The sequence below is a fragment of the Nannospalax galili genome, unplaced genomic scaffold (genome assembly GCF_000622305.1).
Source record: "Nannospalax galili isolate Female #2095 unplaced genomic scaffold, S.galili_v1.0 scaffold500, whole genome shotgun sequence".
Lineage (NCBI taxonomy): Eukaryota > Metazoa > Chordata > Mammalia > Rodentia > Spalacidae > Nannospalax > Nannospalax galili.
Genome location: NW_008347292.1, coordinates 1193316 through 1210983, shown reverse-complemented (window position 1 = coordinate 1210983; position 17668 = coordinate 1193316). Strand labels below are relative to the sequence as shown.

At 44.9% G+C, this 17668-nt stretch overlaps 1 protein-coding gene across 5 annotated transcripts in view; it reads left to right on the top strand.

The window, feature by feature from the left end:
- Foxn3 (forkhead box N3) overlaps positions 1 to 17668 on the top strand; it is a 435807-nt gene that overhangs the window by 300648 nt on the left and 117491 nt on the right. For all 5 annotated transcript variants that reach the window (XM_008843801.3, XM_008843799.3, XM_008843802.3 and 2 more), the window contains exon 5: positions 15958 to 16022. In XM_008843801.3, the coding sequence (XP_008842023.1) occupies positions 15958 to 16022 (65 nt within the window). The remainder of the gene's footprint in view (positions 1 to 15957; positions 16023 to 17668) is intronic.

The window sequence follows — 17668 nt, the reverse complement described above, 5'->3', positions numbered from 1 at the left end:
CTTCCTTCCTTCCTTCCTTCCTTCTTCCCTCCCTCCCTCCCTCCCTCCCATCCTCCCTCCCTTCCTTTTTCTTTCTTTCTCCCTTTCTTTTTTAAAACTTTCCAGCAGGCATTTCTTATGTACCTGCCATGTACCAGCCACTTACAATGCATGTGGTGCATAGACAGGCAGAATCTGCTATGGCCATGAAATGGGGAGGGAAGAAGACAGCCTGGAGGGACAGTATTTTCCAGAATGTCTAAGAATTTGTAAAGAGGATGAGGGAGGCTGTTGGGCAGAGGGGTGAGCAGAGACAAAGCTGAGAGGCATTTGTGTGTCCCTGGGGGACCAAAAGCAGCTTGGTATCACCAGAGCAAAAGAACACAAGCGAAGGATGACAGAGGAGAAAACCAGAATGTGGAGCTCAGGAACTTGGAAGTGGCACAGAGCACAGGGAGCCAGAAACTAGTGCTTTTTGTCATGTTTGACTGGGCTGCACAAAAAATGGAGACAATGCTAAGCCTGTGTATGTGTGTATATAAAGTGGCAACTGATTGGTGCAATTAAAGGATGCCCTAGGCATAAAGTGCTTTCCTTAGAAAAGCTAAGACCAGCATATCAGATCTGCAGCTGGGCGGCATGTGACTCTTCAGTATTGCCTGCGAAGAAGATGGAGGTGGCGAGAAGGCAGGTGGAAGGTGGCAAGGGAGCATACAGTGACCACCTTTCCAGCCCTGTAATGGTGCAGGGGTCTTTGAGTACGTTTGGAGGGTGAGTCACATCCTGTGGGAGCTCTCAGGAGACTCAGTGAGAAAGGTCTGGACCCTACCGGTAAAGGGTATTCCGCAGATGATCAGTTGACACACCAAGGTTGAGCTCATTGACAGCACCAGGAAGCAGTCTGTATGTGTACATTCCCCTAAAGGTCATAGAAAGCTAAGGTTTTCCTGAATATATGTATATATGAATAATTATGGGACTTTCTTACAGCCCATCAGAATTTGAAGCAGGGGGAACAGGGTGCAGTTAGATAGGAAGAGTAATTTCTAATGTTCTGTGGCTCAGAATAGTATCTATGATTGACAACAATTAATTGTATGTTTCAGAATAGTAGGGAAGATTTTTGAAGGTTCCCAGCACAAAAAAATGATAGTGTGAGGCGATGGATATGCCAATTATCTGGATATGATCCTTACATGTTGTATATGCATGTATTAAAAAAAAATCTCATGTACAACTCTTATGTGTCAAATGAAAGAAACAAGATCAAAACTAAGGAAACAGAACAGAAGGCCTCACACAACTACACTTACCACAAATACCTAGGACATTCTGTAAAGCTCAATCTATGACCTCCCTTGACTTCTGTAAATATGGCTAAGAGGTGACTTGGCTTTTTTTTTTTTTAATGGAGCAGGGGTGATTGAACCTAGGGGGCTGTATCCACTGTGGAGCTGTGTCTCTGGCCCTCCAGCCCTCTTTTTACTTTTCATTTGGGGACAAGGCCTCACTATGTTATCTGGGCTGGCTGTGAGCCAGTTTGGTAGCCCAGACAGTCCTTGGTGTTGCTGTCTTTCTGCCTTAGTTTCCCAAGTAGTTGGGATATTACTCTTTTGAATTCATGTTAGTTTGAATTTAATGCTGCTGTGGAAATTTAGCAGCATTGTTTTCTTCCTTTTTACCTTCAGGAGCTTCTCTGGGTTCTCTAAGGAAGATATTGTTATTATGAGATACATTGAGAGTTTGTTGCTTAGTCCTCAGCCCATGTGATGTTGGAAGAGGACCAGTGGCTTGGGGTCCCCCTAGCCCTGTTTCTGTTTTTCCTGAGCTAAATGTAAGAGTGGTGTGTGTGTGTGTGTGAGAGAGAGAGAGAGAGAGAGAGAGAGAGAGAGTCACAGAGTCACAGGCAAAAATGACCTGTAAGGATGATGGAAGAGGTGGCCAGAAATCACCTGGAGAGGAGAGGGAGAAGAGAGTGTCTCTCTAAGCTTAGGACCATCCTGGTATGCTCAATGGGAAGTATCTGGACAAAGACCTAGTTAAGGAACAGGTGGCAATCACAACTGAAACTATTTTTCCAGAAATTTAAAATAGCTTCCTGTCGCTTTGAAGCCAACTTGTAAGTAGGTCCAATAAACCACAGGGAAAGGTTTCTAAAAAATCAGCTTCTGCCTGTTCCGCATGAATCCAGGGTACCTGGGTCTGGTTCTCTTGACAGCACAGTTAGACAGAGGTCTCCTGCCATGTCATCAGCTTTTGAAATCAGCATTTCCCCCCCTTTCATCTTTTGGGGGGGAGCTTTCAAAGAAAGGAGAGAAACTGATAACTAAGGCACATTGTTTTCTTAGTAAATAGGTACTCCTCTCACCTGACCATCTCAGCATCAGAAGAAGCACCAGGAATAGGATGGTGACAAAAATGTGGATGAATTATCTAGATCTCTTAAAGCTGTCAGAGATCAGTGTCGTCCTCTTTTACTGAGCTACTTCCTCTGAAAGTTGAATTATTTCAAGGAAATGGGCTGGCACTAACAGTAGCTCTCAGCAGTATGTGGTAGTCACTGCTTCGGACCAGTGCTGTTGTCAAGGGACAGGGTGTGCAAGAGTGGCCGGCCCTTGCTTCTTAGTTCTCTTGCTAGTCCAAGGACTTAGAAAACCTGCCATGGCCAGGTTGGGGGTGTAACTCAGCGGTGTCTAAAGCCCTGGGTTCTGTCCCCATCCTCATCTCTCCCCCAACTCCCCAAAGGGCCCAAACCTGCCTTTGTAATTATTTTTGTACAACTGGTGTGTCCTCTTAAGGAGTGGGTTTTTGGTATGGCTTATGTTGAAACACTCCAGCTCCTTGACACTGTCTCAAGAACCCAACTGGTCCTAGTCAGAACCACTGTCAAGATGTCCATAGCCTGTTGGCAGACGCAGGAGAGGGCTGACTTTCCTTTGTCCTTCCATGCTGTCCCCGCTGGGGTCACAGTGGTCCTTATGGAAGACATGAGAGCCATCCCCTTCAGCTCTCTCCATCCCAGAGGTATGCTGGCATTTGATGAGCCCCTGAGTTCTGTGGGACTTGGGTTCTGTGTTTGTGGATACTGTAGTTTGGCCATTGTGTTCATAAAGGCACCTCTGTTAAAGGTCTGGTTCCCATGGTGGCACCATTAGGAAGCGCTGGAACCTTTGGAAAGTCAGGATTAGTGGGTAGTCTTGAAGTCTCCAGGATTGGAAGGTACTTTCCGTGACAAGACTGGTACATAAGCCTGAGTTTGAGCCTACCAATGTTCTCTGCTCTCAGAGCGAGATATAATGCCCAGCTGCCATTGCCCTCCATTCCATGGACAGTGTAGCCACAGGGTGGCCCATCAGAATGTGCACTGTGCCAGTCAGACTTTCGACCTCACAAACTATAAGCTAACTGGACCTTTCCTCTTTAAAAATTTAGCTTCCTCAGTTATTTCATTATAGTAGTTACTTTTAAACTGAACCACACATTGGGTTACTGTACTAAAGAGAATATATTGAGGGGCTCCTACTCAGGTTATGATAATAAACCAGAATTTATTGAGCATGTCCTGGGGACCAGGCCTGTGCTGAGTATCCAGTGAAGCAGTTGACACATTTGGAGCTTGGGAGTAGTAACTGGAGAACTAGCTGGACAGTTGCTGTTTAAAAATCTTGCGTCAACTGTCAGAGCTTAGAGAAGACAGTCCCATGCGGAGGGGTTCTTAGTGGCTTCTGCCATAGAAGAGGGGCATTGTCACCAACTTAGAGCTGAGTACCATCCTTTGGTTCACCCTAGAGGCCTCTTGTTTTATCTGTTTGCCATGCGTGCATGTCTTTGCCCCTTCAGAGGACAGAGCAATTTCTTCATTGCTTTGTCTGCATTCTGTGCAAGACGGCGTTTATTCAGTGAATGAGCAAAGGACGAGGAGGAAAACATCTCTTATTTCTGGAGCCTAGGAATGGAGGAACAAAGCCATGTGTCCGACGCCTGGCTGCCCCTCCAGTAGGGAAGGCTGCTTATTTACTTACTGTGCTTGTCAGCTCTCTGTCTCTGTAACAAACACCTGACATAATCAACTTACAAAGAGAAAAGGTTTATTTTGGTTCTTTTGTAGGTCCCAAATTCATGATTGATTGACCCCCTTGCTGTCAGGCCTGGGGAAAGGTGGGGAACAAGTGACAGAGGAAAAACAGAAAAGGGGCAATAGAGGCTGGGGTTCCACGTTCCTTTTGAGACAACTCTCACATAAGTTCCCACCTCTTAAAGGTTTCACTACTTTCCAAATAGACTATCTGGGGACCAGGTCTCCAAAATGTGGACCTTTGCATGACACTCAGGATCCATCCTTCTGTCCATCTGTCTATCATTCATTCATCGATGTATATCTTTGTATCTATCTGGACTCCTTATCTGTCATCTCTGTGTCATTTATTGAATCATGGTCAAGTGCACATGAACTAGTTTGTCATTCTAACCCTTTTCAATTATGCAGTTTAGTGTATCAAGTATGTTCACACTGCTGTGCTGTTGTTAACCACCTTCCACCTGTGGAATTTTTTTGCCTCCCACAGAACTGAAACTGTATCCATTAAATAACCACTCCCCAGGCCCCCTTTGCCCAGCTCCCATCAACCCCCACCAGTCCCCACCAGTCTCCTTTCTATCTATGAATTTGAGGACTCCAGGCACCTCAGATAAATGGGACCATCCAGAATTTGTCTTTTTGTGACTGGCTCATTGCACTTAGCATACTGCCCCCAGGGTTTATCCACGTTATAAAATCTCCATGTGTCAGTCACTTTCCTTTTTCAAGCTGAAGAATATTCCCTCATATATGTACTGCATTTCACTTATCCATTCATCATTTACCTATTATGCCATCTCTCTAGCCATTGTTTGTTTGTTTATTTTGAGGAACCACCACTATATTTCCATGGTGGCTGCACCATTTTAAGAGTGAGCCCTCTGAGCTCCCTACCTAGTGTGCTGACATGATAGGCCTGGACACATGTGCACAGTAGACTCACACATCAGAAGCCTCTCTTCTCTCCTTTGGGAAAGCCGGGTTTATCCCCTAGGTTTGTGGGCAGATGTCTTGTAGGGAAATCCCAGGCAACTCCGGAGATTAAACTGGAGCCAAACTGCCCAAGCCTTGGAGCTCCTGGAACAGCTGCTCAGCTTTCCTCAGCTTCACCATTTCAGTTGTGATTAGTAGGTTTATTTGCATCTAAAAGGAGTAGTTTTCTTATCAGCACCATTGAGTTGGGAACCAGTGTGCTCCATTTATATAGAGTGGCCCATTTAAACAGGGGCCCATTAAGCAGTAAAAGTAAATGTGGGTGTTTTACAAATGCAAATACATCATGCAAATAATGTACTTTATGCTGAATGTTGCCAAGGTTTTCATATGTAAAATTAGGAACTGTGTAGCGCAAAGATAATGATAAACACCTTTGCATCTGTTCCTAAGGCATACACTGAGCTGTGTGCTTCCAAATCCTAGCCTTGGCTCTGAGCAGAATTTCTCCAGTGCACCCAAATAAGCATTCCATATTATCAAAAATGTACATGTACTTATCTAGTTATTTATATATTCCCAAGTAATCAAGAAATCACAGAAAAGAGTAGCTCAAATTACCTAGCCAATTACTTACCATCAGTGATGAGATTTATCATTTTCTTTCTGTTTTTAAAGACTCTTTAGATGATGATAGTGGAAGAGGACACGGTATTCTATAGGTTAGTGCCTTTGTGAGCGATTTCACTGTCTATGAGATTTCCTTCTAATCCTTAGTTTGGGAGATGCAGGTAGCATTCCTGGTTCATCTTTAGTAGAATTATGACAGCCATATTCTGTGTGCAGTGAACTTGGCCTACCTATAGGTGGGGAGTCACCCTTAGTCTCTGCCCCTATGGCCTTCAGCTCTCAGGAAAAGTAAGATGTTTGTGTACCTGAAAACTGAATAAAAGTATAGGGTGCCAGTGTAGAGAGATGCTGTGGACTGTGATTTATTCCCAGTTGTGCTAGACAGACTGTTAAGTACCAGAAGTATTCAGAAAGGGACAGGTCATCGAGTAGAAGTTGTTGGAAAATGCTTCCCTGAGCTCTCAGATAAAAGTTAAGCCCTAAAAGGTGGCTGGGTTGAGAGCACAGGAAGAGAATGGGCCTGAGTGGGTCCTCGAACCATATGGTGGGCGTGTTCTAGAGGCCCGTGCCAGGCAACACAGGCTTTGCTCACATCTGGCTTTTTTTTTGTTTGTTTGTTTTTTTGAGACAGGGTCTCCCTGTAACCCGAGCTGTCCTGGAACTCACTATGTAGACCAGGCTGGCCTTGAACTCACAGAGATCTGCCTGACTCTGCCTCCCAAGTGCTGGGACTACAGGCGTGCGCCACCACATCTGGCTTTTTACCATGGTGCTGGGGATCAGAACATGGGTTCTCATTCTTGCCCAGCAAGCACTTTACCCATTGAGCCAGCAGGAATCTTGTTGGGAACCAAGAGAAAGGCTTCCGTACTGGTAACAGGGCACAACACTGACAGTGTTCGACCCTGCCTGTCAGCTCTCTTACTTTTTTAGCCACTAAAGTCGCCAAATGAAAAATTACCTGGCAATTCAGTATATAGAGGACACACACAAAATGAAATGCCTTGTTGACATGGGGCAGGAGGTCCAGTGATACCCAGGCTCCCAGTGCTACCTCTGGCCCTCACGTTCTGGACAAAAGACTGCATGCTTGGCTTTGCAAGTGTAAGTGGAGTTAGGCAGGGTAGAGAGGGAGAGTCTAGAGTGGGGAGACCTGTTAGTAAGCCAGTAAGTAGACTGGCTGTTAGTATGAACTGCTCAACAGCACAGGGGTGTGACAGTAAGAATACCAAGACAGAGAAAGTGTAAGAGACCATAGGAAGAGTGAACAGGGATAGATGATGGAAGACAGAATGGACAAGGACAGTGTTAGAGACTCCAGACGATTGACCTGGAGCATTTCCTAAGTGATTGCCAGCGGCAATCAATGTTTTCAAACTCTTGTTATTAGAGGAATACAGAGTTCAAGTGTAATTTTCATCCCCTCAACAAATGTCTAATAGTCCCCAGCCAAGTTCTAAGCAGTGGGGTAGGTGCTAAATATTCAGGAAAAGAAAGGCACACGTGTGCTGGTGTCTAGGGGTTGAATGTACCATGTGGAAGACAGTGACCCCACTTCATATGTTGATGTCCTAACCCTCTACCATCTCAGAATAGAAGCTTGTTTGAAAATAACATCCTTGCAGGTGCTGTTAGTTCCATGAGGTTATATTAGAGTAGGGCAGATCACTAATCCAATATGATTGCCTGCCTTATAAGAAAAAACTTGGACAGGGATGAGAGCATGGGGGATGTGGCATGTGACCGTGAAGGCAGAGGTCAGTGTGGTAGTCCACAAGCCAAGGCCTAGAAACTGACTGGGCTAAAGGGTGTTCTGAAGCTAACAGTGGAAAGAGTTTTAAAGTGATAATGCCAAAAACAATAGAGGGTTTATATAATCAGAGGGAAATCCTGTTATATGAGCACATAGGGGTGAGGAATGGGGAAGGAAGGTGGCTTAAGCACTGTCAAGGGTGGTTTACCTGTTTTTAGTCTTTTTGTGCGGCTCTAACAGAATCTCCTTAGCTAGGCAGTTCATAAACAATAGTGATTTGGTCCTGGAGCCTGAGAAGTCCGAGATCAGGGTGCTGGTAGGTTTGTTATCTGGTTTCTGCTTCCAAAATGGTACCTTGAATCCTGTCCTCTGGAAGGAGCGATGCTGCACCCTTACCTGGCAGAAGGGCCAAAAGGGGACAAACTCAACCCAGGCCCTTTGTGAGGGCATTTGATGCTGTGCACATAGAAGGAGACTTTGTGGGCTGATCGCTGGTTGGAGGCCCGCCCTTTATACTGTCCCATTGCCAACACCTAGGTGGTGGGGGGGCACACAGTCAAACCACTACTGTCCCGTTGACAACACCTGGGTTGGGGGGGGCACAGTCAAACCACAACACCCCTTGTCTCCCAAGTTCTCTTAGGGTCCCTGCTCCTGGTGCTGTTAGACAAACCGTATAGCACATCTTTATCTGAATTTTTAATAGTTTATATTCCTGGGTAGGGGATATAGAGTAACTTACAAAGGCGAACACCCAGCGCCCCAGAAAAGGTGAACACTGGGTGCTCAGGTGAGCTCTGTGGCTCCATGGCCCACTGTTGCAGATCGCTTCCGCACCCCGCCCAGAGTCCCACAGTCTCACAGTCTCTGTTAGCTTTTGCCCATGCATCCTGGGCCCACAGCCTGGCCCCAGATAGGTAAATGCCCCCTTTCGCGTCCACGCCTTCGAGACACCGGGGTCATTTTTTCTGCCAAGATGGTGCCCACACTCCTCCCTCCACAGCTACCTCTCCGTAGCTAACTCTCCACAGCCAATTCTTTGCAGCAGCACCCCCCACCCGCCCCCGGAACAAGTACCCCTCAGGACACACCCCTGAACAACAGGGCAGGTGGCATGTCTTTATGACCCCTGACAGAAGATTCCAGTAGTCTGGGAAACAGTAACCTGAAGGAGCAGAGGCCAAGCTTTTGGTCCTGGAACCCAGCCCTTGGCCTTTAACCGTGCAGGGTAGAGTTGTGGGAGCTTAAAGGAGGTTCTGCACTCGGTTGATGGGTTGGTGAAGTAGAAGGAAAGCGGAAAAAGAAGTGTGCTAGAGATGTGTGTGCATATGCCATGCAGGAACCTATCTGCTGCCTGAGGAGAGAAGGAGATTGGGACTCTTTGGTGGAGGGAAGATTAGGTCCAGCTTAGGTGGGCTCTCCCCTGGGATGGTCTATTCCTGGTGAACACATGGCAACATCTCAAGACATCCTTTGTTTGTCATCACTGGTGAGGCAGATGTGACTGGCAGCTGGCCTATAGAGACCAAAGAAGCTGCTGAATACCCTAGCAGGTACAAGGTTGACACCCTATGACGAAGAGTTAGCCAAGATGTCTATAAATTTGAAGTTAAGAAACTGCCAGTGGTAGCTCATAATATGAGGAGTAAAGGCTCAGCTTTATGGTATTGGTACAAAAATCCAGCTCTCAGCCTGGTGTGGTGGTCTTCACCTTTAATTCCAGCACTCAGGAGGCAGAGGCAGGCGAATCTCTGTGAGATGGCGGCCAGCCTGGTCTACATAGTGAGTTCTAGGCCAGCTGGGGCTGCAGGGAGACCCTTTCTCAACAAACAAACAAAACAAAACAATAACAAAATACCTCAGAGGGAATAGGCCAAATATGAGTGACTGTGCCTCAGAGCACAGATTCGTAGGTTATCCCAAATGTCATGATCCAGTGTGGTAAAAGTTTCAGCAAATTTTTATAGTTAATAGACAAGAAAGTCATGAAATAAGGAGTTTTTTGAGCATTGGTGGGAGCATTGGGTGCATAGAAACCAGGGAATCTCCGCGGTAACCCTCAGATGCTACCTGATGAGATTCTCAGTCTTTGGGTTGGTGGAAGCTAGTGATCTGTTGTACATTCTAAAGGATTTATCAAACAACCAAAAGGATGCTAGGCCAAATACAGATAATTTGGCTCTGAACCTACAGTATTCCAGCTCTCCTCCATCACTGAAGCTCCAGTCTTTCCATCAGTCTTCTAGAATGAGAACTTCCATTCACAATGGCCAATGGGGGGACCATCATTGATACAAAGAAACAGCAGAGTGCATCTCCACTAGAGCCAGGTCGGCTGTGTCAGTTGCTTACAGCTGTTCCAGGTGTCAGCATGTCATGTGAAGACATTGGCAGTAACCATGTACACATGGTATCTGCAGGCTCTGGTCTTTGGGAGTCAGGATTCTCCAGTTACGGCACTTGCCTTCCATTACAGAGTGAGTCCATTTCTTCTGTGAACAGTGCTTCGTCCTCAGAGAATCTTCCCACTCTGTTGCTGATGCTTTCTGGCTTCTCAGATGGTGCTTGTCTGATCACTTCAGTGATTCCTTCCCGACAATTGCCATCCTCTGAACCCTGGCCAGCTCTGGTAGGTTTCTACCTGGTCTCTACTGCCTCTTGGTTGCTTGCCAGTTTGAATCTGTGCAGGATTCTATGTGGACTTGTCTGTTTGCCTTCTTTGGAGTAGGAGGCATCTGTGAAGCTGCTTCTTCCAGCCCACTGATTTTTAAAAACCGTTGGTCATATGTGTGGACTGAGGAACAGTTGTATTTGGAAGATCTCAAAGCAAGTTTCAAGAAAAGAGGAAGGTGAAAAGTGACCTCATCTCTCACAAAAATGCAGAAAAGAGTCGAGTTGAGAGACCCAGAGTGTGAGGAAGTGTTAGCACCCTGCAGGCTTCCTCAAGTGTTGTCTCGTGGCCTTGAGTATGTCATGTAACTTTTTTGAATTGGAGGTTTCTTGGAATCAGGACCTGGATTTTGTGGTTTACAGAACATCTCTTATTTTTAAATTGATTTTTTTTGTATTTTACATACAACATCTTAATCATCTTTATACCCCCTTCCCCATCAGCACTTTCCCATAACCCCTCCCCCACAGGATTTCATGCATTCTATCATTTATATTAAGGCCTATTGAGTCAAATTAGTGTACCCAGACATCCCTCAGTGCAAGTTCATCCACTGGGGTCTTGTCAGCCTATCTAGAATCACTCCCTTAAAGAAGATCAATTCTTCTTCTTCACCCAGCAGTAATCAGCTGCCAATAATTCTTTGACTAAGATTGGGGCCTGCTGCCCTTTTCCACAGTTCTATGCTGGGTTTTTGTCTGCTTGAGTTTGCATGGGTCTTGTGCATGCTGTCACCATTGCTGTAAGTTCATATGAGCAAGGTCCCAGGAGCCTGTATGACTCCATTTCCAAATGATCATGCACCTCCTCCCCTGGCTCCTACAGTCTTCCCGCCCTCTCTTCCACAATGGTCCCTGAGCCCGGGTTCATTCTCCTCTGTTGCGTAAGGGAGCTTCATTAATATGAATTGAGAGATGCATTAGTACTCTCTCTACCACTTGTTCCACTATGTTCCATGAGTCTTAATGACCCATTGCAGATGCATCACTTAGGGCTGGGCATTTCACATAGAATCTCTATATGTAACCAGTTGTGGAACTCTGTAATAGTCCCTGTCTAGTACAGAAGAAGCTTCTTTGATGAGTGGTGACTGGCATACCTGTCTGTAAATATAAGGATTCATATTAGTACATAGTAAGAAATTACATTTCTCTAGGGATGTGACAGCCTTGGGTTTTCTCTATGATCTATGACCTCTCCAGCCATGTGTATTTGATGTTTACAGTACCACACATGAGTTCCACTCATTGAGTGTGTTTTAAGTCCAATTAGGTAGCTGTTGATTATCCCCAATATAAAAGTGCCACTACTGCACCAGTATAGATTGCTGTGCTGGTCATTGTTGTGGTTTTTAGGCCTTGAAGATGGGGTTGGACCATGGATTGATGCTCTCCCTTAGCAGCTTGCATAGGGTTCTCCATAATAGTGCTAAGTACATACGCATTGTTGTGTGACCAGTCACCAGAATTCTTCATCTTGTAAAACTGGAACTCTGCCCATCAAACAACCACTGTCTGTACCCTCTTCCCAGCTCCTGACACTCCTGACGCTCACCTTCCTGATTCTATCTCGGTGAGTGTCTGCACTGGGGATGTCTTAGAAGCACACTCAGACTGCATTGGTCCTCCTTGCTGTCTTCATTCATTTAGCATGCCTTCAAGTTCCCTCCATGTCAAAGCATCTTGTTCTTCACAGCCTATTAGTTCATGGCTGGCAGCTGGGTTCTTAGAAAAATTGGCTTTTCTCAGTTTGTTTCTCATCAGGCCCATAGAAATTCCAGACTCCTGAACACAGAACTTCTGAGAGTTGGATTTATAATTCATCTGGTTTTCACAGTGGTTAAAGACCATATCATGATTCCAAGAGCCACCCCAGGGCTCTGCCACCTGCTGGTTGACTCATAGCATCCCCTTCGAGAACTAGAGGTGGTGCAGGGAAGACCGTGAGGCCCAGGAGTGATTGGAGACTTTGGATCTCTGGCAGATACAGGGTGTGTTGTTTGGGAGGTATCATGTATCTCCTGGGCTTTGCTGACTCAGCCCTGAGCTCAACAGTCAGCAGGTCAGTGTTCTTAAGTGGCAGTTCAGAAACAGACTTTCTGTCAGGCAAGGCCCTCTCGCCTGTTGGCCTGCTTCCTTTGTCCCAGTGTTGGTGTGGTGGATAGTACTGAAAGTCGCTTTAGCATGTTATTGAAATAAGACATATGTGGTGCTGGTGTTGTATTGTTTCTGCTAACAGAAGCCCATGTGTCTTTCACATATGGTTAGTCTGATTGCTTTTTCTAGCCTGGGACTTTGCTTTGGAGAGATGCCTAACAAAAGGACATCCATAGCCTTTTTCCATGGGGAAGGATAGCTAAGATTAGTTCAGTGTAGGAAAAGCAGGAGAGGCCAACTGGAAGGTGAGGAAGGAACCTGGCTGATGCTCCAGAAGCTGGATGTGGTCCTGTGCTGATCACTAGCTAGCCATCAGGTGCTTAAAGTCCTTTCTCCTCTCAGGAATGCTCACTTGTGGAAAGGCAAAGTGATTTCTGTCCTGCCCAACATAGAGAATGGAGGGCGGGTGTTGGTGATTAGGTTTAGTAATTGGACATTTGCTATTCCAGTGTTCACCAATGTGGGAACCAAGGTAAGGTGATTAGAACCATTAGCCTTGTGGACTATTCAGAAGTCACTGACCTTACAGGACAGGGTGCAGGAATCAGCCTCTCTTACCATGTGTATGTATACCACTGCTGCCCTCCACTTTTGATTCACACAGAAAGGGAGAAGGGTGCAGCGCCTCCCACAAACATTACAACCACTTTTTTCTTTGAATCATGGTAATTAATATACATTTTAAAGTAATTTCATTTGGATGTGTTTTTAACTAACTTTGAGCCCTAAAGGTCAATCAGCCATGGAGTTTTTGTGCCTTGCCAGCCTGTAGCTGATGCTAGAGCCAGCAGCCTTTCTAATGTTTCTTGCCTCTTTAGATGTAGCTGGAGGAGAGTATGGCAGTAAGTTCTTAGAGGTCATAGATAGGAGTTTTATTAGTTTTTTTTCTTCCCACTCTCTTGCAGCACCAAGCACGGTTCTCAATAGGAACTTGATAAATCCTCAAATCCCTTACCAGTTAGATGATGTCATTTCAAGGGACCATCTAAAAGAAGCTTGTGAAACATCGGGGCTGAGGAGCTCAAAAGCTTTGCAGTAGCCTGGCAGGAATGGGCTTACCTAACTGCACTGGAAAGACACGCACACACAATAGGAATCCATCAGTTATAATGGGGGTTAGAACAGGCAGTCTGCCAGGCCAGGCCTCCCTCCACCACCCGAGGACAGACCAGAGGGATAACAGAGCAGTGTGACCGTAGAATAATGATCAGTGACTTAAGTATGTTAAAAGGGTGCTGTAGAAACCTGTAGGTAGATTTCTATCACACAGAGAATTCCCCTTATCTAAACCACTGGGCTTATCCACCCTCAGCTCCCCACATTTGCTCCATCCCTGGTGTCTACTCAGTTTTCAGCCAAATCAAGGTCAGGATAAAGAGGAGATTTGGATGGCAGTAAGCTGGATATTCAGGCTTCTGCAGTAATACTCAATTATTGAATTCTCCAAAAGCAATGAGCTCCTCTATATAATGAAGTCCTCAGTTTTTAAGTATCTTTATAAATCAGGCGATTTGGTATTGGCAACAGCCAGCTTGCTGTTTCCATCTTTGTTGCAAAGATAAGATGGCAAAGCTCTGGGAACTTGCTGGGGTTGCTAAAGACCATCTTGATTAAATATTTTAACTCACATTGTTCTGACTTGGAGCCTTAAAGGCCCCCCAAATGGCATAGGACGGGAACCACATGGAAGAGAAGTCAGCTTGCCATCACTGTCCTGCAGCACCAAGCCCCACAGCTGGGCCTGCTGCTGTCCCTGTGTTCTTCCTCAGATCTACAGATTCCATCCCAGACCTCCACAGCAGAGCGAATATATTGCAGCAAAGTAATTCACACAATTTTTTGGTTTCCCAACACATATAAAAGTTATATTTAACATTGTACTATATGCAGTCCATTATGTGTGTTACGGTAGCCCTACATATGTTGTATAAACTGCAATTTAAAACTACTGCTAAAGAATGAGAGTGATCATCTGAACTGTCGGGACAATGGTGCTGATACAGTTGCTCAACACGAGGTTGTCAGAAACCTTTGATTCATTAAAAAAAAAACAAAACTTGGAATGTGCACTAGGCATATTAAAGTGAAGTTCAGTAAAACAAGATGCCTGTGTGTTTCCAGCACATTTGACATTATCTTGCTATTTAATAGCTGTCATTTTTCCCTCCTTCCTAACTCCTCCTCAATCATGTACTGTGTTCCTACCTACAGCAGTGTTTGTGTCTCTGATAATGAAATTCTGACAGGCAGAATGTCATTGGTATCTCCCTTCCTTGTTAACAGTGTTTCTGTCTTTCACGACCAGATCCCAGTTGACTACTGAAACATTCTTGTATTCGTGTGTGTGTGTGTCTACTGGACTTAAACGGATGTGGTTCTTGGGCAATTTTAATTTTTTAATGGTAAATATCTTTGATCCTGTGTTAACCAACATCACCTGCCATATACTTTTTTAGTAAGAGTAATTTGAACTCCCTCTTGGGTTAGATGTGCTAAGATTCTGAATCTCACATCACCCTTAAGTCAGTCCTTGAGGGAATAACTTACTTTCTACTGTAAGATGTTTTACTAAGGTGGCTGTAAAGTTTTGCACTGTCCTAGGACAATGGAAATGCTGGTCTATAAATGTGGGAAGTGTCTTTGATACACTGACCTTGCTCAATTCTTCCTCCTCCTGTTACTAGACTGTGGGTGGTAACATATCTGCAGAGTAGTTTTATGGGTGGGGTATGCACTGCAACGATTTTAAGCCAAGAAATAAAAAACGGCATGCAAAACAACAGACTGGGGGAGGGAGGGTGTGGATCAAGGTCACATCTGTGTAGAGCAAATTTGGTGGTAGAGAAGGCAAGCAAGGCAAGGTTGCATGTGTAACAGGAAGTGGTAATATCATGGTCACAAGATGCAGGTGGGACTTGTTTGCCACATATTTTGATGAACTCATGAACAGGTTAGCAAGCATCCTGTTCTTACAATGTCACTGAAGCACATGTATTTGTCATTTTTCTGTAGATTATTTTGATGGCCAGCTATGACCCCTGGCCAAGGTAGTAACCAGAATAACTTATGCAGATGGTTTTCTGTGGAGAATAGGAAGCCCATTTTTTATTTAATTTTTAAATTTTATTGAGTTTTTTAAAAATTATATTTATTATTTTTATTTTATGTGTATTCGTGTATTGCCTGCATGTAGATAAGTGCACCCATGTCGTGCAATGCCCACCGAGGTCAGAAGAGGCTGTCAGATCCCCTGGGATGGGAGTTACGGACAGTTGTTAGCTGCCATGTGGGTGCTGGGATTCGAACCTGGGTCTTCTGCAGGAACAACCAGTGTTCTTAACCACTGGGCTATCTCTCCAGCCCCCTTATTGATTATTTTTATTTTTTCATGTGAATGAGCATGCTGTCTACATGTGTATAAGTGCATCCATGTTGTGCAATGCCCATGGAGGTCAGAAGAGGGTATCAGATTTCCTGGAACTGGAGTTACAGATGGCTGTTAGCTACCATATGGATGCTGAGAATTGAACCCAGGTCCCCTGCAAGAGCAGCCAGTGCTCCTAACTGCTGGGCCACCTCTCCAGCCCCAGGAAACCTGTTTTTAAGAAGAAAAACCTGATAGTTTTGAAAGCTGTATTTCCAGAGGGTGTGACAAGCCCAGGGGACTGTTTCAAGGCCACCTCGTGTGCAGTTTGGAGACTGCTGCAGTGAGTAGAACCCAGTCTCAAGCCTCATGTGCTTTTGTGTTCTCTTCCAGCACATCAGGTCCACCCATCTGGTCGGGCAGTACCTTCTTCAAGAGAAACGGAGCCCTTCTGCAAGGTAGGTGTCTAGGAGCGCCTCTTCCTGTTCCCATATCCTTCCTTCCTACTTTGTGCGTGGTGCCAGCCAGGAGGGCTCCCTTCTGGTTAGCAGTGGTTGCTCTCAGGAGAAGTGGAACTGTTGTGGCCTGGGTCTGAATGCCTATTTCTCTTATTTCTTCCTGTTCAAATATCTTGGCTGCAGTGAATTGTGAATTTGAAACCAGGTCTCTGTCCCAGAACAGTGGCTTTGGTGGAATGGAACCATGTAGCAGTTGTGATGAGATAGTAGCATATATCAGAGTGATAAATGCAAACTCTTATGTATTTATTTCTAATACCTGGGATGATCAAGGCTGGTTTAGGTGTTTTGACACTTGTCATCATGGAGATACATTTGTTCCTTGCTGTCTCCTAATACCTGTGTGTACCTGGAAGGTTAGCTGTGGTTTGTTCTTATGCTCCCAGGACAGTCCTGCTCACTTGTCCCAAGGGTCCTTTGCTGGGGACACTGTTCCTGGTGTCCTGCCCATCCTCAGCTGCTGGTGCTAGTTCCTATCAAGGCATTCAAACTGCCTGTCACCTCTGCTAAATTTGTTTGCAATGCCAATAAAAGAATAAATGGTTTAAAGTGAAACAGATGTATGCCCAGTTCTGTTAGAAGTTGCTTTTGGGCTACAGCTGTTTTGATTATCTGCTCTGTAGGGTAAACTGGCCCTCCATTGTCTTTAGTGTTCTGCCCTGTAGCCCCTGTTGATTAGCCAGGAGTTGGTGGGAAGGGTTCTGGGGAAGCACAGCTACTCAGAGCAGATGAACTGGGTTGTACCAAGAGCTTTAGGACTCTACTGGTGTATGATGAGGCTTGTGGTACCTTTTGGTCAGCTGTTTAGCCTGTCTTATAAAAGGATGCACCGAGACCAGCCGTGCATATGAAGAAGTGACATAGTCTCATGGTTAAGAAGATGTGTGTATCTCCGGGTTTATGGATTAGCTCAAAAAAACTGTTGTGAGACACCACCATGTTGCTGTTGTTCTGTAGGACCTATGATTGAGTGTTGTGTTTTTAAATAATCCATGAAACTAGGAACTGAAGAATTTCTTTGCATTTTTCCTGGTACAAGTGAAGTTTGGTTAATCTGACTTTCAATAGCCATCATAGGTAATCCCTACATGTCTAAGAAAAGAGATGGAATCAATATGTAGCCAACTCAAACTCTGCTCTCCCCTAGGTTGTTTAAGCAGAAGCTAGTGATGGTCACCCTTTGGATTTTTCTCAAGTAAAGTTCAGAGTTATTTGTACCTCTATGTTTCCTCTGAAACTATAGCAGTAATGTGGCTATCATTCATGTTTGAATTATTTTTAGAATTGGGGTTTTGTTTTCTTAGAGCTTTTTCTTACGGGATTCATATCTGTTTGGTTCCACATTAGGTAAGATTACTCGACGCATATCAGGTTTTTTGTTTGTACCTATGAGTTAGAAACAAGAGAAGTACCAATGAAGTCTGTTGAGTGAGGACTGTGGTGGTTCTTTTTCATGGACAGATACATCTTGTTTGTTCTTTCATGATCTAAAAACTTTCCTGATTTCTCTGTACACTGGGAATTAAACTAGTACATGTTTCAAATGTGCTTTTGATCTATATTCAATTAAGTTAAAGATATATACG